This window comes from Protopterus annectens, chromosome 1.part2, assembly GCF_019279795.1.
Source record: "Protopterus annectens isolate FY-2018-M chromosome 1.part2, PAN1.0, whole genome shotgun sequence".
Lineage (NCBI taxonomy): Eukaryota > Metazoa > Chordata > Ceratodontiformes > Protopteridae > Protopterus > Protopterus annectens.
The window spans coordinates 990531729-990559321 of NC_056727.1; the positions used below are offsets into that span (position 1 = coordinate 990531729).

Below are 27593 nucleotides of genomic sequence, written 5' to 3' on the forward strand. Positions count from 1 at the left end.
GAAGCCAGATACCTTGGTTTCTTTAGACATTATATATCAACAACCACAACAACAATAATAAACAGCTATACTACAAAAAACAAGAAACAAATAGACTTTTTTTTACAGTTAAGGAACAGAAGGAAAGCCTCTATTTAAACGGCTATCCTGGGGGGGGGACTCTCTAATTTAAACGAGTTCAAGGGAACAGAAGACCTGCGAGTTATGGAGCGACGGCCAACAAAGCTAAAATACACAAGAAAGCGATAAGGGATAAAGGACTATTATCTAGACAAAAAATAGACAAATACTTGACAAACTTTCAAGAATAAACAACAATATATTAACAGAAAAAACTATACTAAGCCTGAGCCAGTAAGGAAGCAACCTCGCAGCTGAAGCGGCAAACAAGATCTGGGTAGCTGACACTGGGCATGCTGGGATAAGGGGTAGCCTCGAGCCAGTAAACAGCTCTCGAGCTATAGAAGATGGCCGAGTCAGAGCCGAGGATCGGCTCCGTACCCAAACAGCAAGAATGAAGGTGAGATGGACAACTTAACATAAAATGTTACATAAATGAGTAAGACAAATCGATCTTATGAGAAAATGGAAAAAAAAAAAAGAAAAAACAAAGAAGTTTTAAAAGTGATAAAGTCATTAGATCTATTTTCACTGTAAAAAAAATGTAAACATTGAGAAAAGAAATGAAAAGAAACAAATTTCGGGTCCAGTTTACATTTGGCAAAGTCAAAAATATAATGTAGAAAACCTTTTCAAAACACTGGATATTATTCACAGATATATGCAAGGGCAGGATAGGATCTCAAGAGAGTGAGAGTGGAAACAGAAATACTGTGATTGCTACAAGAAAGTTTGTTATGGGGGAATATTGCACTGTAGTAAGCTGTCCAGAAAGTTAAGTCTGCTAGAAAAAAAAAAAAAAAAAAAAAAAAAAAGGAAATTTTCTGTTTTAAGATGTCTGTAAATAAGACAGGCCAGAAGTGGATCAGCTCCTTGACAGACTGGGAAAACGTACAGCTTTGGCAAGGACTGAGAAGCTGTGTTCTTAATAAAGGGCCACAGTGATGACCTGCCAGATTTTGTTTACTATTATTTATTTAAAAAAATAAACTTTTTTCTTTGGAGCAGCTGCAATCTGAGATGGAGTCCGTATCTGAGCTGCAAAAGAACAAATGTATTCCTAAAGGCCCTGACTGACACCATGGCAGCTTAGAACTCAGCATTAACCATTCCCCCCATTTTTTTTTTTTTTTTTTGCTGCAAAGTCTTGGAGAACTTGAACCCACCTCCTGATTATCCTCAGGGCAAAACTAGCACAATGAATGCATGCATCTACACTGTGTTCTGGGATGACACAGGAGAAAGAGAACACAATCTTTATACGGAATCTGCTTTGCACAACAGAAAACCTGGAATTGGACTCGGTACAAGACAAGAGATATGTATTCAAATATGCAAAAACAGACTAGAAAAAGGGGCACTTATGTCTTCCAGAAGCTGGCCTACTGACATACTAAGACCATTTACTGCCAGACAACTGCATGACAAGAAAGACAAAGACGGCACTGACTTATACCTCTCTTAATCCATCTCATTATATGGCAGAGAAATGGAGTCAGCAAAAGCCCTGTGGGAAGGCAAAGTTCTGGAAGTTGTGCAAGCCATTCAGGCTACTTGTAGGCGGGATATCCCAAGAAGTAGTAACTGCATCAGTGAATAGTACAATGAACACTCATTTGTTTTATTTTATTTCTTAACTGGGATAGAACAGTAATCCAGATGGATAATTTACAGATTCAGTCCATGGTTGCACACCACAGAGATAAGAAGCTGTTCTATACAGAAAGACTGCTAAAGTGAACTCTATGCATGGGATGAGCAATCTGTTGTCAGATGCTAAGTTATGACTGCAAAAGCTAAAGGCATCCCTCTGATGTTGCCTGGACCCATTCAAAGAAATTATTTTTTGCTGATTAGGCAAGAGTTATCACTATTCCTAAGGAATATGATAAATAACTTCAGAAACTCCTGAGAAACCACTACTACCTTCTCAAGTGGAGCTTTGTATAAGGAGCCAGAAAGATGCAAGACAAAGCTCAAAATTTTTAAAATTTGTTTTACTGCAAAGGTCACTTCAGTGAAATATGTCATTACACTTTCAGTCTTGAACTGCTCCTCTTTTGGTAGAGCAACTTTTCATTGGGACAGTCTATGGCAGCCCTTTAAAAGGTCACTAAAGTGACAGTGATGAAGGTAATTTACTATGACTCCCAAAGACTGTTTCAAAGAGGCAGACATACTAGTATATGATGGCTTCATCCTCCATGTTCAGCATTGTCATAACTCCTGATCTATGAATGAAACAACATTTTCAATATTACATTAAGACTGACAAGTCCAACAGAGGCTCTGAAAGTGTTGTTTTTTTTTTGAAAACCAATAGTCTGTGTCTGTAAACATGGAACAGAGAGTACCCACTGTAGTGCTTTCTTTCTTTGTCACTGATTCATTACTACTACTGTTTGTTAAGCCTAAATGACAGTGGTATCTGTAAAAACTGTAGAGCAACCTTCAACTATCATCTGTAAAACTCGCCTGATTCTCATGCAAACAGGTGAAACTGGAAAATTGCCTCTCACAGGTACTATGAATTATGGCAAAGAATCCAGCCACTCTGAAGTTCTTTACCATGTCCTAGTCAAGTGTGTCTTAATACCCCTGACAAGGCAGACCTCAATGAAGAAGCGATCACTGCATCACTAGCTCTAATTTAGAGCATGAACACATATTTAGTGAGTTGCATCATTTGTTCATAATGCCTGATTTTGGAAGTTTTTTATACATTCCTCTAATATTTATCTAACATGTAATTCTGTATCCCATGTAACAGTCTCCTTTATAGCCAAGTTACTTAACATTCTGCTTGCTACAATTCTGTGACGTTCACACTTTGTCAAAATGTAGCCACAGGGATCATCTTCCCAGCACTGCTGTACAAGACACAGTAAAACAGGGATTCTGAAAGGATCCACATTCTGATTATTACAAAAATGCTGTCTATTGGTTGATGCCCTACAAGGCTTGCCTGCTCTTCTGGGTGCCTGTAGTTTTGTTATTTGTGTGCCTCTATAAGATGCATGTCATCCAAAAATACCTGGAATAAGGAAGGGAAGCCCACTTCATCTATGAAAGTCGTAGTATTTTCCTGCATCTTCTAGAGGAAAAGACTTCTCCTGCAGGCCAGCCAATGTACTTCCCAACAAGACTGTCTGTTTCAGCAAAGGAGATGTCATTAAAAGGATAAAGCCAAAGGTCAAAGTATGCATCCTCATGGTCAGTGTCTGGATATAACAGTGATTCAATATGACAAATGTTCGACTAGTGTCCTGTTGCAATAATAACTCTTGGGAATTCTTGACATGCAAAAGCCAGAGCCCTGCCCGAATACCACAGACTTCACTTTCCACCGCAGTCTGCAGATGCCCTGACATCCGGACATTAGTAGTATAAAGGAGTCATCAGCCGGAGCTATCTACACAGCTAAACAAGACATTTTAGGCCTTTGAAAAAAGTGCATTGGTTACCTTTATAAAATAAATCAAATTGAGCGCTGTTACACTACATGCATTAAAGAATTAAATCTGCTGTACAGGTAACTACTTGTACAAATTATTCCTGCTCCAAAGTTTCAAACTTCACTGAAATGCTTGCCAATGTACTCACTGGGGGAGTGGGGGGAGATAATAACCTTCTCCAGCCAGAAAGTAAGACCCCATGGAAGACCTGGTTCTTTTCTGGGTGGTCTCAAGTGAAGAATTATTTTCATGAACTACTTCATGGCAGGGTGAAAATATATAGGGGAACTCAAAGGCAAACAAGCGAAGATAACTGAAGCATGTACCTCAATGGAGGTGCAAGGCAAATACTTTTTTTTTGTAGAGTTCCAAGAGGAAGATAAGGACCATGGTCAGCCTGCCTAAGAGCAGCTGCTGCCCCCAGTTAAGGAGCAAATAAAGAAGTGTATCCATTTCAAAGTGTAAGATTTCCTGGTGCTAGGCCTTGTTGAAAGGAGAGGAATTTAAGCAATGGGTAGTGGAAATTATTCAGGAGCTATGACAGAAGACAGAAATTTCTTCTGAAAATAAAGCTAAGAACTGGGCTAAAATTTAATGTGGATTTTAAAAATAGGGTAGAAATAACAGAAAGGGAAATATGGTTAAGAAGTAACAAGTATTATTTAGAGGGGCTGACAAATGTTAAAGCATTCCAGAAAAGGGAGACTCCCATAAAACAAGAAGTACAACTGCAGAATGCTAAACAGAAAATAAGGAATTATCTCAATAATACGTATGAGTTTATAAAGATCGCTGTTAAACAACTGTTTTTTGATAACTCCAGAGCACAAAAACTTTTAGCACAATGACTCAGGTAACAGAAAGTAGAAGGGGCTGTCACCAAGCTTAGGCAGCCTTCTACAAGGAAAAGAACAAGAGACCCTGTAGAGAGGTATTAGAAATATTTTGGGAATTCTATGAAAGTCTGTATTAAGCAGAGAAGTACGGAAATCAAGAAAAGGTACCAATGGAAATGTTTACGGAAGAATTAAATATGCCAAGGTCAGAGGTAGATGAGGTTCAATTACTATCATGACAGGAGGAGATGAGATAAAAATGGTGATGTATAACCAGTCCACAGGAATAGATGGTATCATTGTGGAAGTTTGGAAGCTAGAAGGAAAAACACTCAAAAACCTGGAAGGTTTTGTTTAATAGTATTTTAAGAGGAAGAGAAGTACAAACATCCTGGAAGAAATCAGTGGTAGCTGTAATTCCTAAACAGGGTAAAGACCTATCAGATCCAGCTTCATACAGGTCCATTTCAATACTAAACCAAGATTATAAAATGTATATGTCTATAATGGCTCAAAGAATGCAAAAGTGATGCCAAAATTGATAGATATGGATCAATGTGGTTCTGTGGATGGGAGGCAAACATTTGACCACATTAACAGAACATTGATGATCCAGAGGGAAGCAGAATGTAAGAAAATACCACTGTTGTTGGTGGGTCTTGAAGGACAATAAGCATTTGGCAGTGTAAGCTCGGACTTTATGAGCAGGGCAATAGAAGCATTTGCATTCCCTGATAAAATTATAAAGCTGATTAGGATGGTATTTGAGAATCGGAGGTGAAAATTAAAGTGGGTGGGTTCCTCTCTGATAATTTTTGCTTGAGTAGAGGTAAGGGAGTTATATTTCCCCTTTATTATTTGCATTATATTTAGAACCGCTGGCAAAGAAAACAAGGGTCTCAGAAATTCAAGGATATTATTGGTATGGTAGTCAAGACAAGCTGGCTCTATTTGCAGATGATATTATTTTCTACCTGACAAAACCAGAGAAGGACATTTCAGTGTTGTGGAACATTCTGAGATAGTTTCAAATCTTTTTGGGATACAAAATTAATGAAGTTAAAACAAAAGGCAATAGCTGAAAATTATGTACCCATACACAAATTGGTTCGGCACTATCCATATTTATGGGAACATGATAAAATGAAGCACTTGGCAGTATGGATTAAAAATTAATCTGGTGTGGCAGCTAACGATATGTGGGAAAAGACTAAACAAAAGATAATACAAAAACTGAGAAATTGGAAGCTCTGTTATATGGATATGGATAGTAAGACACAAGCAGTTAAAATGCTTTTAGTCCCTTTAGTCTTATACACAGGTCAGGCATATTTTCATCAACCAGAGAAGTTGTAAATAGCAATTAATAAAGAGCTGAAGGATTTTATCTAGGAGTGGAAGACAGCAAGAGTCAAGTGGGATAAGCTGATTCTTCCAATAGAACAAGGCAGATTGGGATTACCTAATTTGAAGGGGAATTTCAGAGCTACACTGTTAAGGCTCCTATACATAGCACAAGCAGAAACCTATAATTCAAAGTGGAAAGAGATGATGATGAAACAGGGGAAAAGTCAAGAAACAAGAACAAACCAGACCAGGATTTTGGATGCAGATCTTTAAGGAGAATAACAATAATTATACAGAATATTATATTCATAAAGTAGCAGAAAGTATTCTAACAACTAAGCCAACACAGGAATCGAGAAAGGAGATCCTGCTGATAGGGATGACTGCAATAAGGGATACAGACAACAGGCAAGAGGGAGATGGAATTTATTGGAGAAAACTGGCAAAGGAACCAAGGTACTGGGAGCAAATAACTAGAGAGGGAAAGGTAATAGAATGGGAAGATGCCAAGGATTTATTTGGACTGCAGGTTAGAGATTGCCTTTCTTACCAAGGATTGACATTAGAGTATTGGCAAAGAGAAAGAAATTGGAGGTTCCTAAACAAAACACTAGCAGTGGTAGAGTGTTTAGTAGAATCTAGAACATAAGCTGCTGCCAAAAAAAGAATTAGTAGAGCATATAAAATACTGCACAATAACTATAAGAATCAATCAGACAAGGTTAGAAAAGATTGGGAAAAAAGATTGGATAAGAAATTCACAAAAAAAAAGAATGGAGGGGTATATGTATGTCTCCCAAATATGCAACACAGAGCCATGGCCGTCATATTCTGCCAGATTGAAAGTATAAACCTATGAACCTATGAACAATCGAGAAGATTTAGGATTTTTGCTTGGAAATGTTACATAGGTATTTTATACTTACTGGAGCTGCTCTAGGATTGGTGCACTCTCTGTGATCTCTCTGGAGTGAATCCAAACAAAATCCAAGGCATCCTTTGAAATCTACAGAAAAATATGTATTTTTATGCACCGTACTGCACTTTTAAACTGTGTATTACTAAATTGCTGCCTACCTTTAACTGTTTAGCCATTTAAACTGTTTTGCTGTTTTACTGTTTGAAATTGTTTTTCCTGCACTTTGTATTTTCTAGTGCTTGTGTATTTTATAGCATAGGCTAGATTCAGATTTGCTGAATGCAGACTGGCATCATCTGAGCACTAAAACCAGCCATCTTACATTAAGAGGGCCCCTGCATTCTTGTGGCAGAAAAGTGTATCAAAGGACCCACTGACCTGCTTGTTTGAAAATTGTTTAACTTAGCTTGTATTTAAGGCAACACATTTCCAAGGGCCTGTGCTGAGTTTACAGGAGCTGCTCTAGGATTGGTGTGCCTTCTCTGATCTCTGGAGTGAATTTACACAAAATCCAAGGCATCCTTTGAAGTCTACATGAAAATAAGTATTTTTATTCAAAGTGCTGCACTTCTAAAACTGTGAATTACTGAATTGCCACCTACTTTTAACTGTTTTTTAGCCATCTTAACTGTTTTTCTATTTAATTTTCAACTGTTTGCTGTTTGAGACTTTTATCCTGCACTTTGTATTTTCTAGTACTTGTGTATTTTATAGCATAGGCTAGATTAAGATTTGCTGAATCTAGACTGTTTGGCATTATCTTCTTACCTTTACAAGAAATGCATAAAAAATTTGAAGCTATGAAATATTTAGTTAGCTTTCAATGAAACCCTGTCTCTGTGGAAAATGAGATGGAGTTAACTCTCCATAAGAGTTTGCAAATCAGATACCCTTCTTGTAAAGGTCAGAGCAATCAAAACAGTTTTTCATGTTAAGAACCTCAATTCTGCCAGATTAACTGGTTCAAATGGAGCAAGCATTTGCTTCTCTAATACAAATGTAAGATCCAAGGGAGGGCCACCAGTTTTCTTGGAAATATCTTGTGTAGCACCCCTTTTAAAAATATTTTGACATATGTATGCAGTGTATGAGGGGGATAAATGGGCAGATATGCTGAAATGGCCAACAAGTTAACCTTGACAGAGACGAAAGAAATGCAATATGATAATAACTCACACAAATATTGTAAAATCAGGGAAACACTAGCCTTGAATGGATGCTAGTTATGTTGCTGGCACCAACCAGAAAACCTTTTCCATATACCAATATACAACCTTTTAGTAGCCAGCTTTCTTGCCTCCTTTAGTATCTGCTGCACATCATCAGTAAAACAGGTGCCTAAAGAGAATTAAGACCCTACATCCAGGCAGTCAGTTGAAGTTGATTGGGGATGGGGTATATCAAACACCCCTGATCTTGTGCAAATAGATACATTCTGCAAGGAAGCTTGTGGTAACTGCCCCTGGTAATTTCCAAAAGAAGGGAGAACCACTGCTGCCTGGACCAGAAGGGAGTCACTACAATGATCTTGGGGAATTCCACCTCAATCTTCATATGTACCCAGGATATCAATGGAAAGGATGGAAAAGCATACAAGAACATTCCTGTCCAAGGAAAGGAAAATATATCAGTATTCCAGTCCTTCTTGCATGGTGTCCTGGGGCAGAGTTTTGCCAGCTGATCTTTCACACAGGAGGCAAACAGGTCTGCTTGAGGAACTCCCCACATAGGGGTCACATCTTGGAAGATCACCTGATCTGACAGACACAAACCTGGTTAGCAGCAGCAAATAACATATTCCTCCTTAAGAACGAGTCTACCATCGTAAGAACTACAGATCATGAAATTACCTTTTGCCAATATATAACATGTATACTGGAACAGATGCATATTGAGATTACAGTCACTCAGAAAATAAATCAATCATGGGAATAGAACAAAAAGATAATAAAAGGAAATCATATACAATGAAGGATCATCTACTGTTAAACAAACCCATGACAGGGAGACATAAAAAGGGATGGAATCTAAGTGTGACACAGATAGATTACAAAAAAGAATTCAATAGTATCCCATATTCATGGATTACAAAACACTTACAGATTTATATGATACACCCTATATAGATCAATTACACTGCAGTAGCTATGAAACAATGGTAAACCTTTTTCCAGCTGAGCCATAACAAACATAAACTATTACCCAGGAATAAAATTCCAAATGAGGGATACTCCAGGGTGCTTCTCTGTCACCACTGCTGTTCTACCTTGCCCTTAACCTGTTAAACTGTTTGGTCAAAAACATATCATATACTTTTTGTGGGTGACTTAAAATTGTATTCTTCATTACAAGAGTTTAAATAACACAACTACAAATGGTTAAAACTTTTTCAGATGATACAAGAATGACACTTCGTCTTGACAAATATGCAAAAGCAGCATTTATAGGCAAAAAGCTGAAGCACCAAGAACATGTCAACCTGGGAGAAGGAACATGAACAGGAGAGTGCATACAATCTATTCTGAGATATTTATGGGTCAGCAAAAATGACACTGAGCACGGCTTAGTAAGGAATACTGAACACTAAAGCTAATATTGAAAAATGCACTGACATCTAGGAATAAAGTTTAAGTTATAAATGATCTTGCTCTTCCTGTTGTAACCACAGTTTTGCTGTGGCTGACTGGCACCAAACAGTAACAAATCAGTTGGACAAGAAAACACGAATAAAAGCTTAATAGTTATCAAATTATATGTAAAAATTAATGTATGACAAGATTATGTATCCCTCATACTGAGGGAGGTACGGGCCTCCTTGAAACTGACAATAGGCATAGGTCTGCAGTCAAACTTCTAAATGTAAATGTAAAAAAAGAAGTGAAAGATGGCAGCTTTGCTCAGATTAGCAGAATCATTTTGGAAATAAGTATGAATGGAAAGCAAACTAGAAGTACAGAAAAATCAAGCAGCAACAGAAAGTGCCAAAAAGAAAGGGGAAAAAAGAATGTAAAGAACAGGACCAGAACAAAAGGAAAAAAAACTGGGAAGCCTACAATTATAGAATTAAGAATAGAGAATTCCTGGAACTACCACATGCTGATCAAGATTTAATGCATGAATGGTTAAGGAGTGGCAAATTTAAAAAAAAAAGAAGAAATGTTAATAATGACAGCTCAAGACAGTAAACTATATACTCATTGGTTTACAAAGTCTACTGAAAAAGTGGTAGAAACAGAGAAATTCAGATACTGCAATACATGAACATATTGCTGCTGTTTGTGTTACACACATGGCTGAGAGGCACAACAATGTGACAAGACTGGGATACTGGTGATTGTGCAAACACTATAACATATAAGTAGTTGAGAAACACTGGAAACATGAACTACAAATCACTATTGAAAAGGAAGTTGTTCTGATTACATGGAATTATCCAATATCAACAGTTAAAAAGTAGAAGCAAGAGCGCCAGACCTAGCAGCCAAAGAAAAATAGAACAAAACTATCACTAATCATTGAAATAGAGTGTCTTACATACTGACAAACACAAAGTCATAAAATACTAGGCTTTCCAAGCAGAAATTAGAGCAATGTGGAATAAAGACACCCAGATACTTAACAGCTGCATAAGTAGGATTAATAAAAACAATTCAAACATATTTAAATATGCTACCAATACATGTAACGCTGTAAAGTGCACACAAAATCCAGTAGCACCACTAAAAATTGCTCCAGTACACAAATAGAAGAAAACAAAAAAGGAGCGTAACACCATAGACATAAAACTGGAACTTTAATACAACAAAAACAAGAACAGGATAAGTGCTTTCGGCGTGTGCCTTCCTCAGATCCTGAAAACAATTCCTACACACAACTATTTAAGAAGCAGCTAACCAATCTAGCTAGAAGGCAATTAAGCAATTAAAAATGAGGAAATGAAACATAGCAACACTTACTCCCCATTTGCATAGTGTAGTTGTAACAAAAACATGTTTTAAAATAACTTGGATCCAAGCTTAGAACAAAACTACATTTTGTTAGAGACGATCAGCATAGAAAATTAAAACTTATAGTAAATAAATAAAACACTGCTGTCATAACCTTTACACAGCTTGTAAATCTGTTAAAAACTCACAGCTCATAATGTTAACATAGCAGGTTCACAACCATAATATTAAATTAGCAACAGTCACAGCCTGATATACAACAAACAAATAACTATTGTCATTGCATAGAAGTCTGGTGAACACTCAGAATTCATATTATGAACAAAATAGACACAAAATGCACCCATTAATAGCAGAATACACTATAACTCCAAACTTAAAAAGATGTCATGTTCACATCTCTAAAAGAAATGAAAGCATGCATAAACACTTACTTTAAAGAAAGTATACAGAAGGAATATTACAGAGCTGACATCTGTAACAAAGACGGATAGAAAGTAAAAAATAATAAATATATAATGAGTTTCCTTAATGGCAAAAAGTCAATCTTCGTTCCTTCAGGAACGGTTCAAGTGGAACAACACCATTAAGCCTTGAGAAACAATCAGCCCTTAAGTCCATTATCCATTTAAATTCTTCCAGTTCCGTTTGATTTGTTACATCCCCTTCTCTTACAGTTGGACGAACCATTGCAAGGACCATAAATCTAAATGTATGGGTGGCATTATCTCGAATATGAGCATACAACGCATTTGTAACAAGCTTAATGCGTATATCAGAATGGTGCTTAAAAATTCTTTCTTTTAACATCCTATTAGTTTTCCCCACATAGAAATATGGGCAAAAAGTACAGGTAGCAACATATACCACGTTCTTACTATTACAGTTGGCATTTCCAAAAAACTGGTTATGTCTTTCCTGTAACTGGATGTGTAAAAATATTACCAGTATTGATAACAGTACAAGCTTTACAACTGCCACATTTCCGTGTGCCAGAACGTGTATGTTCATCCCTTTTGGCTTTGCAGCTTTTATTGCAAAGCAATATCTTTAGATTTTTCTTGTTCTTAAGAGAAGGAAGAACAACAGATCATGCAAGAGATCTGAGAATGAATAAGGGTAGACCCTACTACTCTCAACAGTAGATTAATGGAATGTCAAGTGAAGCGATGAAAGATGATAGAATACGTCTTAATGTAGGGCAGGGGACCATGAGGGTCAGTCTTACAGTAGTGATAATTCTACAACATGTGAAATAATCAAAAAATACTGGCCTGTGTTAACATCAGACAATAGACTGAAAGAAATAGTAGGGACCACATATCATTTTAGTTTTAAGAACAAGAAAAAAGCTGTGTAATGGTTATGACAGCAGTGTTTTATTTATTTACTATAGGTTTTAATATTCTATGCTGATTGTCTCTAGCAAAATGTAGTTTTGTTCTAAGCTTGGATCCAAGTTATTTTAAAACATGTTTTTGTTACAACTGCACTATGCAAATGGGGAGTAAGTGTTGCTATGTTTCATTGCCTCATTTTTTAATTGCTTAATTGCCTTCTAACTAGATTGGTTAGCTGGTTCTTAAATAGTTGTGTGCATGAATTGTTTTCAGGATCTGAGGAAGGCACATGCCGAAAGCACTTATCCTGTTCTTGTTTTTGTTGTATTAAAGTTCCAGTTTTATGTCTATGGTGTTACGCTCCTTTTTTGTTTTCTTTTAGTCTGTAAAGTACAGGAGGTGGCAATTCTGGGTACCTTATGGATGCAGGGGAGAATACTACTGGCAAACAAAGACTGACTCAATATTAATTTGGTGAACTCTAACTGTGCTCAGACATGGAATGGGGTCCATTCCTGCTGCAGTATTAGAAACCACAAACATTTGGATAAATTAAAATTAGATACACGTCCCTTTCTGCCCTATTAAGACACTTCCAGTTCTACAACTGCTCAGGGTAACCAGCACACTACAAAAGAACACATATTAATTTCCTTTTCTGTCTCATGTTTTTAAGTAGATATCAAAAGACTATCCCCATTCCAAGAAACAGGTTCTTTCTTCACTTAAAAAAAAAAAGTTATAGTTTCTGGTTTCACCACTGTTCAAAAGCAGAGTGGAAACTACCGTTTTTGTCCAATAAATGCATTTATCTTTGTTAAAGAGAGAAAGAGAGAATATAAACCATCTTCAAGTACACAACAATGTCAGAAAGCAAAATAAAATGTAGCATACAGCATTCAAACAATATAATACAAAGACATTTTCAAAACAATACCACATCATCTAACCTCACTCTCCCCAGCCACTTGATCATCATCCCTCCCTTGAACTTGCAAACTAGTCCTCATCCCTTCCATTACATTAAATCTTCGGGAACTGGATCTGTACCAACAATTACCTGCTATACTGCACACTGGCTATTGGATTTTGTTGCAAATGTTTTATATGACCTCTTTTTATACCCATCTATGATTTTATTCTAAAGCATGTTTACATGCTGTCACTTTCCAGTATTTATATACACCCGGACTGTGCCAGAAATTGGTTTACTGATAAGTGCACTAACCCAATAAACAAACGTGAATATAAATAAATAAATAAATGAACTCTTAAAGACTGAACATCCAAATCACTGACAAGTCACAAAAAATTGTCTCAACTAAGGGTACATAGGTAGTATCATCAATTAAAAATAAATAAAAACAAAATCACACATAAAATCATACCTTGTTAAGCAAGAAAAATACAAATGAAAGCAGCATTAAATCTCAGTAAAGGAATAATTTAAAAAAGGAACAAATATAATTAATATAATTAATATTAAGACATGCCATATCAAGTAATTCAGGCACAACCTTGTGTGCAGAACTCTTAACAGATTAACTTAATTTAATACATTTCAAAGAAAACTGCAGACTTGTCTCAAACTTTGTGTAACTTTGGTAAAATAAAAATCCACAAGTTATGATGGAGCACTGTATCACACAAAATAAACTTTAATCCACTGGTTTAGCACTTTCAGCCCAAGAATTAGGCCTTCAGCAGAACAAAGTGTTAAAAAACGGTCTCATTTTTATACCATCATTAATACACATCACACCAATCAGATCTTATTTTACTTAAACTTAATGTAAAACTGTTTAAAATGTGTTTAAATAAAAATGCATTTTAAATAAAGCATACATTTCTAACAAACATATAAACTATTTACATTTGTTGTAATAAGCTTTTCTTTTCAACACAGCTTTATAGCTGACACCATTGTTAAGCCCTGGTGCTCTGCATGCATCTAATAAAACCTGCCATTTAAACTCTCTAAAATCTAGTTCCCCATCGCTGTCTCCATTAAAGTCCATGTAACATGATCTATAACTGTAAAAAGAAACAACACTGTTATTGCTACTCACACAGTTTAATGTGTGCTTGTAAAGAGCATTATCTAAATTTTTCTTTTTCATGGCATAATAGTGTTCATACATTCTGTTTTTAAGTTTCCTATTGGTTTTCCCAATATAGAATGAAGAACAAGTGGCGCATTTTGCCATGTATACCACAAATGTAGCTGTACAATTAAAAATGTCTGGAACGTGCTACATCCTGCTCTGAGTTGCAACATTAAAATCTGCTCCCTCTGAAATGTATTTACAAAAATTGCAACTTTTACATTTAAAAGTACCTATGTTGCCTTGAGGCTTTTTCCTTTGTCCACTTTCTAACATTTCTTTGAAATTCCTTCCTCTTGTGTTAACAAACATGGGGGGCTTCTCCTACTACCATCTGAAGATCACTATTTGAAACTAATATTCTCCAGTTGCTGGACACTATGTTTTTAATTTCTTTACTATCTAAGGTAAAGGTTAACAACATGGATGTCACCCAATCCTTCTTGTTTTGTGCGTTTCCACTAAGCCCCTCCCTTTCACTTGTACTAATAATGTCTTGGACTATTTTAGAAGGGTACCCACTGTTTTTAAATCTGGAATGCAATTCCTGCACTAACAAATCTAACGGTGCTTCATCGCTATTAAGTCTCTTAAGCCTTACTAACTGCCCCTTTATAATGTTATATTTCACATAAGTGGGATGCATACTAGAGCAACTCAAAAGACCATTGCTTGCCACATTCTTATAACTGATGCAGGACCCCAAAAAATCTTTACCTTCCTCTTTGATAACTACTAAATCTAAGAAACATATCTTACAATTGTCCCAGCTACCAGTAAAATGCAAAACAGATGTGCTATTGTCCATGTCTTCAATGAACTGTAAGAGCTCAGTTTGTGTGCCTCTCCAAATAAAAAAAAAATCGTTAATAAAATGATAATAACTCACAATTTTCTGTCTGTTGGTAAACTTGGACATAATGGTGTTTTCCCAGTAAGCCAGAACAAAGTTGGCATAATTGGGAGCCATCCTGGCACCCATCTCCACCCCCTTCATTTGCAAAAATGTTCATTGTCAAACATGAAGTAATTGTATGAAAGAATATTATCCATACATTCCAACATGAACCTGTACTCTTCTAACTCATATTCTCCACTGTTGATTAACAAATTCCCAACCCACTCGAACCCCACATCATGAGGAATGCAGGTGTATAAAGATGCCACATCAACTGTCACCAGCAAATCACCAGCTTCAACCTTAATTTTACTGATTTTACTTAAAAAAAAAATCAAAAGAATCCCTAATAAAGGAGTCTGTCTTCTGCACTATCTCAAGCAAAGTTCTATCTATAAACTTGGAACATAGCGCTAACTTCGATGCTGGTGAAGAAACTATGGGCCTGGGGACAGTGCCCATCCTTATGTATCTTTGGAATGCCAAAGAGGTGCCCTATCCTGGGTTTGTCTACTACAAAAAACTCATACATGTTCCTAGAAATCAAACCTTCTGATAAGGCTTCAAAGAGCCAAGAGTTTATTCTTTTATATGCTTTTAGGACATCACCTTTGGAAACCTTTTCATATGCAGTTTCATCTGCTAATAACTGCATTCCCTTCACATAATCATCAGAATTTACTATGACCACTGAACCCCCTTTGTCTGCACGCATGGCCCTGATGGAAATATCATCCTTAATGGAGTTGAAAATCATTTGCTGTTCTACTGTCATATTATAAATATTTCTCTTGCTTCTTTTGTTAAGAAATCCCTAATTTCTATTTCACACAATTCCTCAAATGCTTTTAATATGGGGTGCTTGAGAAAGTGCATAAGACAAGACTCCTTTATTAGGGATTCTTTTGATTTTTTAAGTAAAATCAATAAAATTAAGTTTGAAGCTGGCGATTTCCTTGTGACAGTTGATGTGGCATCTTTATACACCTGCATTCCTCATGATGTGGGGTTCGAGTGGGTTGGGAATTTGTTAATCAAAAGTGGAGAATATGAATTAGAAGAGTGCAGGTTCATGGTGGAATGTATGGATAATATTCTTTCATACAATTACTTCATGTTTGGCAATGAACATTTTTGCAAATGAAGGGGGTGGCGATGGGTGCCAGGATGGCTCCCAATTATGCCAACTTAGTTCTGGCTTACTGGGAAAACAACATTATGTCCAAGTTTACCAACAGACAGAAAATTGTGAGTTATTACCGTTTTATTGACAATTTGTTTTTTATTTGGAGAGGCACACAAACTGAGCTCTTATAGTTCATTGAAGACATGGACAATAGCACATCTTTTTTGCATTTTACTGGTAGCTGGGACATTTGTAAGACGTTTCTTAGATTTAGAAGTTATCAAAGAGGAAGGTAAAGATTTCTTGGGGTCCTGCATCAGTTATAAGAATGTGGCAAGCAATGGTATTTTGAGTTACTCTAGTATGCATCCCACGTATGTGAAATATGACATTATAAAGGGGCAGTTAGTAAGGCTTAAGAGACTCACAAGCGATGAAGCACAGTTAGATTTGTTTGCAGGAATTGCATTCCAGATTTAAAAACAGAGGGTACCCTTCTAAAACAGTCCAAGACATTATTAGTACAAGTGAAAGGGAGGGGCTTGGTGGAAACACAAAACAAGAAGGATTGGGTAACATCCATGTTGTTAACCTTTACCTTAGACAGTAAAGAAATTAAAAACATAGTGTCCAACAACTGGAGAATATTAGTTTCAAATAGTGATCTTCAGATGGTAGTAGGAGAAGCCCACATGTTTATTAACACAAGAGGAAGGAATTTCAAAGAAATGTCAGAAAATGGAGAAAGAAAAAAGCCTCAAGGCATCATAGGTACTTTTAAATGTAATAAAAGTTGCAATTTTTGTAAATACATTTCAGAGGGAGCAGATTTTAATGTTGCAAATCAGAGCTAGATGTGGCACGTTCCAGGCATTTTAATTGTACAGCTACATTTGTGGTATACATGGCAAAATGCTCCACTTGTTCTTCATTCTATATTGGGAAAACCAATAGGCAACTTAAAAACAGAATGTATAAACACTATTATGCCATGAAAAAGAAAAATTTAAATAATGCTCTTTACAAGCACACTTTAAACTGTGTGAGTAGCAATAACAGTGTTAAGTTTCTTTTTACAGTTATAGATCATGTTCCATGGGCTTTAATGGAGACAGAGATGGGGAACTAGATTTTAGAGAGTTTAAATGGCAGGTTTTATTAGATGCATGCAGGGCACCAGGGCTTAACAATGGTGCCAACTATAAGGCTGTGTTGAAAAGAAAAGCTTATTATAACAAATGTAAATAGTTTATATGTTTGTTAGAAATGTATGCTTTATTTAAAATGCATTTTATTTAAACCCATTTTAAACAGTTTTTACATTAAGTTTAAGTACAATGAGATTTAATTGGTGTGATGTGTATTGATGATGGTATAAAAATTAGACAGTTTTTTAACACTTTGTTTAGATGAAGGCCCAATTCATGGGCTGAAAACGCCAAACCAGTGGATTAAAGTTCATTTTGTGTGACATAGTGCTCCATCATCACTTGTGGTTTTCATTTTATTTTAATTAATACATATTAGCAAAATTTTCAACTGCACAGCTATCTACCATACATGTATCCCCTTACCATCAATATTGAGCATCATTTTCCACATGGCAGGCCGAACAGACTGATGGAATCCAAACCAGACTTCCCTACCCCCTCCTAAAGGATGGTCATACCCTTCAGGGGCAGAAAAAAAGGAACGTCCTACAGGGGTGTACCTGTATAGTAAAAAGAAACCAAATTCATTTTAATATAAGAAAAAAAATGGTGTTGTTGCCTGGTGGAGACAATACAAAATGTAAAGTGTCAAAACATTCTTCACACAGAAGACAAACCTGCAGAAAGAGCAGCCTTTACAAACTAGCATTTTTAAATCACTTATGTGCTCATAACCAGTTTTGTTTTCTTGTCTGTCAAACCTACCTGTTACCAACAGCAAAGCTCTCTATAATCATTCATTGAGGATGCTACCCTTGGACTTCAATCAATGGACCCAGAATAGCATCCTCCACCCATCCATGGGGGACTAACCACTTCCCAAGGTTTTTCCTCAACTTTGCTACGGTGTACTAATGCTAAAAAGTGTATCAGAAATGTATGTATTCATATACAAGTACCAGTTTAGCATTGTGAGCAATTTTAAACCCAGCCAATTTCCCTTCTGGTGCTTGAATTAACATATCCCCTTTGGTGTTTGATTGACTTTACCCACCACATAAGTATATATTAACCCTAATGGAAATAACTGTGATTTTACTACAGACACATGCAAGGGATAAAACATATAGGAGCTGCCTCTATAAACATTTTATTTTCATTCTGCAGCAGTATTACTACAGTTACACATTGTTGTACATCTTACTACATAGGAAATTTGCAATTTGTTTTGTACTCACTTGTGACTGCACTTTTTCATTATTATTGTATTCAAACTGCAAATTATTTTCACCCAGGCTGTGCCTACAAATGGTCAGTTTTGATCAGTTCACTATCCTGGCAAAATAATAACAGTAATGTTTTTCTTTTGGCTTTTCCCGGTTAGGGGTCGCCACAGCGGAACTCCGGTCCGCTAATGATTGGCAGTCGATTTTTATGGTGCCGAGGTGCCAGCCCGATGCCCAACCTTCAATGAAGGCACGCCCATTCATGCAAGTCTTTCTAATGCCACTCAACCACAGGGAGGACATGCAGACTCCACACAGAAGGCGCTCCAGCCGAAAATCGAATGGGAGAACCTCTTGCTGTGAGGTGACAATGCTACTGCTGTACCACCGCCATCTAAAATAATAACAGTAATGATAGTAATAATAATAGGGTCTGTACTAGATGAGTGACCCTTCCGATGTTCAAATCATAGACGGTCGACATCATATGATCGAACGTCGGAAAGTCAATGGCTTTTCATGCGCAGAATGGGAAATTTTCCCTTTCTGCACTGAAATGCGTTCTCGGAGTTGGAATATTTAAGTAGGGAGCACAGAGCTGTAAGGCAAGTTTTTTTTTTTTTTTTTTTATTTTATTATATAGTCGATGTTTCGAACTTCTCTCATACAAGTTCGCTCATGTGAGGTTCGAAATTTTGAAACTTCAACTATATAACATAGACCTTAATAATAGTAATAATAATAATAACAACAATGATGATGATAATAAATACATTCAAAATCTTAATTATTTATGGAGGCTTCCTTTGTTAACACTTAATAAGCAGAGAACTGTCAGCTACCCAGCTGCTTGCAAACTCTACACCAAAACTGAGAAAATGTTTTCATAAGGCAGTCTTGCCTTCTTGCCTACCAGTTTCTAAGTATACTGACAAGATCACAGTCTCACAATAAAAAGTTTGCTTTTATCAGATTTTACCAGCTCCGTTTATTAAAGTGTGCTCAACCTCAAAATCTGTCTATAAATAAATCTACAGACATGATCTTTGTTCAAGGCAATAAAGAGAATGGAGTCCAAAGTTTCAATACAAAAGGATAAATTCAAGATCTTAAAAATGAGACCTAATTAATCTTTCAAATTCATACAACACAGTTGTAAGTATACACACTGTAATCAGAGACATCTTAATATTAGACGTCATTGCTGCAGTTTACCCACAATAAATGATAATTAACTACAGACTGACATCAGTTTTGAGAACATACTTCAATAGAAGTCAGACATTGCCACACCAGTTGCTAATGTATCTATGATGCGGTGAACACAGCCAGAAACTCATCTGCAAAGAGAAAATAAACTGCACCACGCTCAGCTCATTTCTGGAGTGAGACACAACAAACCAGTCTAAATAAATCAGGGCACTATTAGAAGGGGCAACCAGAAATCCTGAGTAAACAAATAAAAGAAGGAAGCCTAAACTTATCTCCAGAGTGCCTTATAAACAAAAGGAATAAAGGGCTAAGGAAAGGAGGGGTACGAGCAATAGATGTTAAGGAATGCTTGCCAACAACTATGTTAAAGATAACAGATGTCAAATACAAAGCAGATTGGAAGGAAATGACAACATATAGGGAAAGTAAACAGAGAATCTAAGGGCATAATGGAACTCATTTTAGAAACAACAGCAGAACTGTAAATGCAGTGAAAAAAGGGAATGAAAGCAGAAGTCCAAAAATATGGCATAATGGAGGAGGTGATAACTGGAGAATAAGATTACTACCTACTGGCAGAAAAAAAGAAGAAATAACCCAGCAAACAATATCATGGAGATGGGGAAGAAAGGAAAACCTTCTGGGGCCAAGTTCAAGTACGAGGAAGACTGAACATGTGGACAGAAATACAGGAGCAATATCAGAGAATATATGAGAATGAGAATAAATGGGAATAAAAAACAAATGGAGGCAGATAAGTATATGTTGGGAAGGAGCAGTTAAGATTCTGGAACTGACAGACCAAATAGAAATTAGAATGCAAGAAGGAAAAGAAATGGGGGGGGGGGTAATTAAAAATTGGTAGAAATTGGGTAAGAGAAGGAGGGAATGTGGCAGCGATTAAATGGAAAAGAATATGGGTGAGAGAGATAGAAGGAACTACACTGGATGAGGAATGGGCAGAAATTATTCAGCTACAGAGTTATATAACCAAAACGAAGAAATTTAGAATATCTGCAAGGGAATGCGTACATAAGTACTTTTACTACCCAACAAGATTAGCTAAAATGTCTGCAGGAGTAGATGAAACACGCTAGAGATGCGGAAGAAAAGGAGAAACATGGAATTTTATGGGACTGGGAGAAACTGAGGGAGCATCAAGATGAAGTAAGAAACTCTGAGAAAAATGGGGTTGGACATAAGTTGTTAACAAAAAAGCTATTCCTGCTAGGGTATGAGAAAGGCAGAACAAAAGATAAGAAGAGATGGAAAAATTAATACTGAGAATATAAAATAAGGCAATCATTAAAAAAGGAAGAAAAGGGAATGGCCAAAAGGGGAAGAAGTAAAAAGATTAATGGAAAATTTGAGGATGGTAGAGAGATAAAAGGGAAGGCAGTTAACAAATATAGGAAAAGTTAGGAAGGTTGATTAAATGAGGATGGAAATTAGTAACAGTAAGAAATAATGATTGTGTAAAAACTTACCATAATCATAAATGTCCTTCTCTTCTATATGTTCCAGTATCCACAACATGGGGGAGTCCACCTCCAGCTGACTAGTATGTCCGGCCATTATACCAAAGTTAAACGCCTACTGCGAAGGTACGTGCGAAAAGCTACATCACACAGCGAATGTCAGCCATAAATGGACATTGGGTATAAAGTGGATATCAGCAGGTATCTACCAAAGAACTGAATGCCGCCAAGCACCAGCCTGAAGGAGTGAGTATTGAAAAGGCCAGATAAGCATCAGGGGGAAGGCAGGAAGGAAGACTATACTGTAGCATATAGAAGAGAAGGACATCTATGGTCATGGTAAGATTTTAAACAACTATTCCATGTCCTTCTATTCATATGCTGCAGTATCCATAAAGTACAGTTGTGTACACTTACCATAAATGTAGATGTTCGAGTGTATTCACTGTTGCAGTCATTACATTTGGGTAATCTGCTGGCAGGTTGCCCTCAGACAGCCTGATTAATAAAGTCTTGGATCCTGCATCGGTTACTGTCCCTTCTTCCATGACGTCAGGTCATCAGGGGTATAAAACATGCAGCCGAAGGCATTTTTATCAGTTTTTCTTGCCCCAGATGTCAGGTGCCCCCCAAATGGGGAGCAAAATATATATGTATGTATGTATGTATGTATATATATATATATATATATATATATATATATATATATATACATATGTAATTTAGAACATAAAAAATATACCTCCAAATAAAAGCAAATACACCAAAAAGGCTTTTGAGCATAGTAAAGGAAAGAAAAGGTATAGCAAGACAAAAACAGGGGGCTGGTGGGTGGGTAACCAGGCCTGCAACAGTGAATACACTCGAACATCTACATTTATGGTAAGTGTACACAACTGTACTATGTTCTTCGTGTTTTACTGTTGCAGTCATTACATTTGGGTAGAATCCCAAAGCTATGGTTGGGAGGATGGAATTATACAGCATTAGGAACAGCTATAAGGCCCTGCAGGACAGCAGTGGCAAAGCCTGCTCTGGATTTAGAGAAGAGAGGTAAATGGTAATACTTGGTGAACATATGAACTGAGCTCCAGGTAGCAACTTCTAGAATGTCTCTGGTAGGAACCCCTCTGAGAGAGGCCGCAGAAGTAGATGCAGCCCTGGTGGAATGGAATCTGATCCCCTTGGGGACAGGTTTACCATGGTGCATGTAGCAGAAACGAATACAATGACTTATCCATTTTGAAATAGTCTGCTTTGAAATAGCCTTTCCCTCTGCCCCTGCAGCAAATGCCACCAGTAATTGCTCAGATTTTCTTAGAGATTTTGTCCTGTTTAAGTAGAATCTTAGTTGTCTGTGTACATCCAATGAATGCAAAATCCACTCACCCTTATTCTGTGGATTTGGGAAAAAGGTTTGCAGATGAATGGTCTGATTAAGAGCCACACTAGATACCACCTTAGGCATAAAGGATGGATTGGTCCTGAGAGCCACCCTGTCCGGGTAAAAGATAATAAAAGGCTCCACTGCCATGAGAGCCTGTAGTTCTGAAATCCTTCTAGATGAAGTGATTGCTAAAAGAAAAGCTGTCTTCCAAGAGAGAAATTTTATGTCTGCAGTTGCAGCTGGTTCAAAAGGAGGTAGGGTGAGTTTTTCCAACACAAAATTGAGGACCCATGCAGGAGTTGGTGCTCTCTTGGGAGATCTTAAATTTTTGGCCCCTCTGAAGTACTGCTTTAGCAAGGGATGAGAAAAGAGGGGAGGCTCTGTGTTGTAATGAGCTGAAATGGCAGAGGCATGGATTTTTACGAAAGAAAAAGATAGGCCCTTGTGAAGCATCTCAGTTAAATATTGCAGAATCTGAGGAATATTGGGCATTGCTGTGCTTATTCCTTGTGCTTGGTTCCAGGCACAGAATCCCATTTGTCAGCATAAGATTTTCTACTACTAGGCCTTCTAGCCTCCAAAATGACATCCATCACAGGTTTGCTGAGAGATGTAACTGGTGAAATTAGTTGATTAGCCATGCTGCAAGATTCATAGTTTGGAACTGAGTGTGCAGAATTTGATAGTTCTGCTGAGACAGTAGATAAGGTGTCTGAGGCAGGTACTAAGGAGGAAGGTGTGACGTATTGCATAGGAGTGGGTACCAGTGTTGGCGAGGCCAGTCTAGAGCAATCAGAATCACTTTTGTTTTTTCCTGTCTGCCGTTTAGTAAGACCTTGGAGAGCAGAGGCAGAGGGGGAAAGGCATAAACTGATAGGTTTTTCCAGCTGAAGGATAGACCATCCACTTTCCAAGTTTTTTTGTGATGAATTCTTGTGCAGAATTTGTCCAACTGATAGTGTTTGGGTGAGGCAAAAAGATCTATGTCTGGGCTCCCCCATCTGCGTGTCAACATGCTGAAGATTTGTGGATCGAGTTTCCATTCATGTGGGTCCATAAGATTTCTGCTTAGTTCATCTGCCAGAGTATTTTGCTTTCCTGGCAGGAATTGAGCTTGTAGATGTATTTAAGTCAAGGCCATGTTCCACAAGGCCATGGCTAGTCTGCAAAGAAGGTAGAAATGGGTACCCCCCCCTGCTTGTTTATGTATCACATGACTGTGGAGTTGTCTGTCTTTATCAGTAGTTGTCCAGGATGAAGATAGTCCTTGAAGGATGTCAGAGCATTCTGTACAGCTAGCATCTCTTTCTGGTTGATATGTAGGTGTATTTGATTTGGGCTCCACTGGCCCTGAATGTATCTCCCTGCCAGATGCCCCCCCCCCCCCACCAAGCATAATCTGATGAGTCTGTAGTCAGGGTTTGGGTGGCAGGTGGTGGAATGAATGACAGTCCCCTGTTTTGGTGACAGGTCTCTGCCCACCATAGGAACTCTTGCTCCAGGCAAGGAATGATAGCAATCATTGTTTCCAGGCTGTGACAATGTTGACTCCATAAGCTTTTTAGGTACCATTGAAGTTTCCTCATATGCAGTCTTGCATATGGAATTATTAGAATGCAGGAAGCCATGAACCCCAAGGTCTGCAGAATTTGTCTTGCAGATAGCTGGGTTTTTGTGGCCACTTGTTTGAAGTAAGTCATCAATTGAATTTGTTTTTCTGGCTTGAGGTAAGTCATCTGGGCAGTTGTATTCAAGCTTGCACCCAGGAATGTAATTATTTGAGAAGGTACCAGTTGTGATTTATTTTCATTTATGGTGTACCCTAGACAAGTTAGACGCGTTTTTACAAATGCCAGATGCTTTAGAAGAGTGTCCTTATTTTCTGCTGAATTAGACAATCATCCAGGTAAGGATAAATTTGAAAGTTTCTTTGTCTGCAAAATGCAATTACTGGTGCCAGGCACTTTGTGAAGACCCTGGGTGCAGTAGACAAGCCAAAGGGCAGTGCAGAGAACTGGTAATGCAAATAGTCTGCTTTGAAGCAGAGGTATCTTCTGCAAGATTCCCTGATTGGGATATGCAGGTAAGCCTCTTTTAAGTCTAGAGTTACCAACCAGGCATCCTTGCTATGATCTGTCTTTTCTGGGTACCAGGAAAAGTCTTGAATAAAAATCTTGCCCCTTTTCCTTTTCTGGTACTGGCTGAATAGCCCCCATATTCATGAGGGACATAACTTGTTTCTGGGCCTCTGCCCACTGATTTGGAGGCAGATATGGCCATCTGTTTGGGATTGGCAACGTGTGGAAATGAAATCTGTATCCCTGGGATACTATAATTAAAACCCACTTGTCCTGGGTAATTAGTTGCCAATTTCGTGCATGAAGTGCCAGTTTCCCCCCCAAAGGGGCTGCCAAAAGATAAGTGCTTGGAGATTGCAGAGGAAAGTCACTGAGACTGTTTACCGTAGGAAGGTGCCTTGCTACTTCCAGATTTGGAGGTGGAAGCACCCCATTGTTTTGTTCTGTAAGTTCCTTGTGACTGAAACCTGGAGCCTTTGGAGTGTCTGGGTGTGACCTGAGCAGCTCTGGTGGGTACTGGAAAGGACCAATTCTTAGTAGGCCAGTGCTTACTGAACCTGGGTGGCTGCACTTGTAGGACATCTTTTACAGTTTGCATAGATTTTAGCTTTATCTTCCATCTTTTTCAAAACTTCTTCTGCCTTATTACCAAATAGACTGTCCTGTTGTGAAGGAGCATCCAAAAATTTTGCTTTAACATGATCAGGCAGATTTTGCTCCTTGAGCCAATCATGCCTTCTTATCACAGATCCAGTTACAGCGGCCCTGCAAGACGTCTCCAAGGAATCAAAACCACATTGCAAAGTATGCTTTCCAACTTGTTCAGCTGAATGCAATAAATCCTGCAACTCTACTTTCCACACAGTCAGAAATCAACATTATTTTCTGTTTAAGTAAGCCCATGACATGCTGCTGATATTTAAGCATATGAAATTGACAGTTTAAGGCCCTGATTGCCAAGGTTGCAGACGTGTAAACCTTCTTACCCCATCTATCCAGCGCCCTGGAGTCTCTATCAGAAGGGGTAGGATTTTTAGCAGTAGAAGCCTTAACATCTTTGGGACCCTGAGAAATGGTTTCAGGGTCAGCAGTAGGGTTTTTTAAAAAGGAATTTGTGGGAGTCAGGAACCCTGCAATATCTGTCTGGCTTACTAGGAGCCAGAGGCAGGGAATCAGGAGCCATGCTGGATTCTGAGAAAACATCATCAACAATGTCTAGAACAGGTGGTATAGCCAAAGGCCTATGCTGAGGAAGAAGAAGGAAATCCCTAAGCCTCTTTTTAGATTCTGAGAAAACCTGACTCCCAGTGAAAGCGTTCCCTTAAGGTATGCAAGGTTTCTCCAAAAGAGAAATCCTACGGAGGAGAAGCAGAAGGGATGGAATCTTCTGCATCAGAGTCCTCATAAGGTGGAATAGATAATTCCTGATCAGAAGAAATAGAAAAGTACAGTTGTGTACCTACCATAAATGTAGATGTTCGAGTGTATTCACTGTTGCAGTCATTACACTTGGGTTATCCTGCTGGCAGGCGACCTGCAGTCGGCCCGAGTTCCAAAGTCTTGGTCCAGCGTCGGTTGCTGTCGCTTCTTCCCTGACGTCAGTGTGCCAGGGGTATAAAAGTTGCAACCGATGCCATTTTCTTCAGTTTTTCTTGCCCCAGATGTCAGGTGCCCCCAGATAGGAAGGCTGGAAAGATAAAATTATGCCAAAAAACATGCATCTATTACTATAAACATTTCCTTCATCTACAAGCAAATACACCACATAGGTAGTATAGAGGTGAGAAGCACAGAAAAGTCCCAACAATGTAAAAAGGGGGATGGTGGGTGGGTAACCTGGACTGCAACAGTGAATACACTCGAACATCTACATTTATGGTAGGTACACAACTGTACTATGTTCATCATGTTTCACTGTTGCAGTCATTACACTTGTGTAGATTCCCAAAGCTGAGGTTGGGTGGCTGGGTCTAAATTGAATTTGGAGAGGCTAACAAGCCCTGCAGAACTGCAGTGGCAAAGCCTGCTCTGCATTTAGAGTAGAGAGGTAAGTGGTAGTGCTTGGTGAAAGTGTGCACTGAGCTCCAGGTTGCAGCTTCTAAAATGTCTTTGGTTGGTACTCCTCTGAGGAAAGCTGCTGAAGTGGCTGCTGCTCTGGTAGAATGAGGCCTAATGCCCTTAGGCACTGATTTGCCATGTTGTGCATAACAGAAGCGGATGCAGTGTCCTATCCATTTTGAGATTGTCTGCTTTGTAATAGGCTTTCCTTGTGATCCTGCAGGATAAGCTACAAACAGTTGCTCAGTTTTTCTGAAAGCTTTTGTTTTGTCCAAGTAGAATCGTAGCTGTCTGTGTATATCCAAAGCGTGCAGAAGTCTCTCCCCTTTATTCTGGGGATTTGGGAAAAAAGTAGGTAAATGAATGGTTTGGTTTAAGGCCTCATTGGAGACCACTTTTGGCATGAATGTTGGGTTTGTCCTAAGAGAAACCCTGTCCTGATGAAAAATGAGGAAAGGTTCCACAGCCATTAATGCCTGTAACTCTGAGATTCTTCTTGCTGAGGTTATTGCTATGAGCAGAGCAGTTTTCCATGACAAGAATTTCAGATCAGCTGTGTTGGCTGGTTCAAAAGGAGGCAGTGTGAGTTTTTCCAAAACAAAATTGAGATCCCAAGTAGGTACTGGTGCTCTCCTTGGGGGTCTTATATTTTTTGTCCCTCTGAGGTACTGTCGTAGTAGAGGATGTGAAAAAATATGAGGTTCCATATTGTAATGAGCTGAAATGGCAGAGGCATGGATTTTAATAGATGAGAAAGATAAGCCTTTGTCCAGCATCTCAGTTAGGTATTGTAAAATCTGAGGTATGTTAAGGACAAGTGGTTCGAGCCTTTGTGCCTGGTTCCAAGCACAGAATCTCTTCCATTTTTCTGCATAAGATTTCCTAGTACTGGGCCTCCTGGCCTCTAAAA

At 38.0% G+C, this 27593-nt stretch overlaps 1 protein-coding gene across 1 annotated transcript in view; it reads right to left on the minus strand.

The window, feature by feature from the left end:
• The window catches only part of LOC122792213 (protein argonaute-3), a 1955650-nt gene that overhangs the window by 1395050 nt on the left and 533007 nt on the right, over nucleotides 1-27593 (minus strand). The window contains exon 5 of the mRNA XM_044059953.1: nucleotides 17668-17804. Within this exon, the coding sequence (XP_043915888.1) occupies nucleotides 17668-17804 (137 nt within the window). The remainder of the gene's footprint in view (nucleotides 1-17667; nucleotides 17805-27593) is intronic.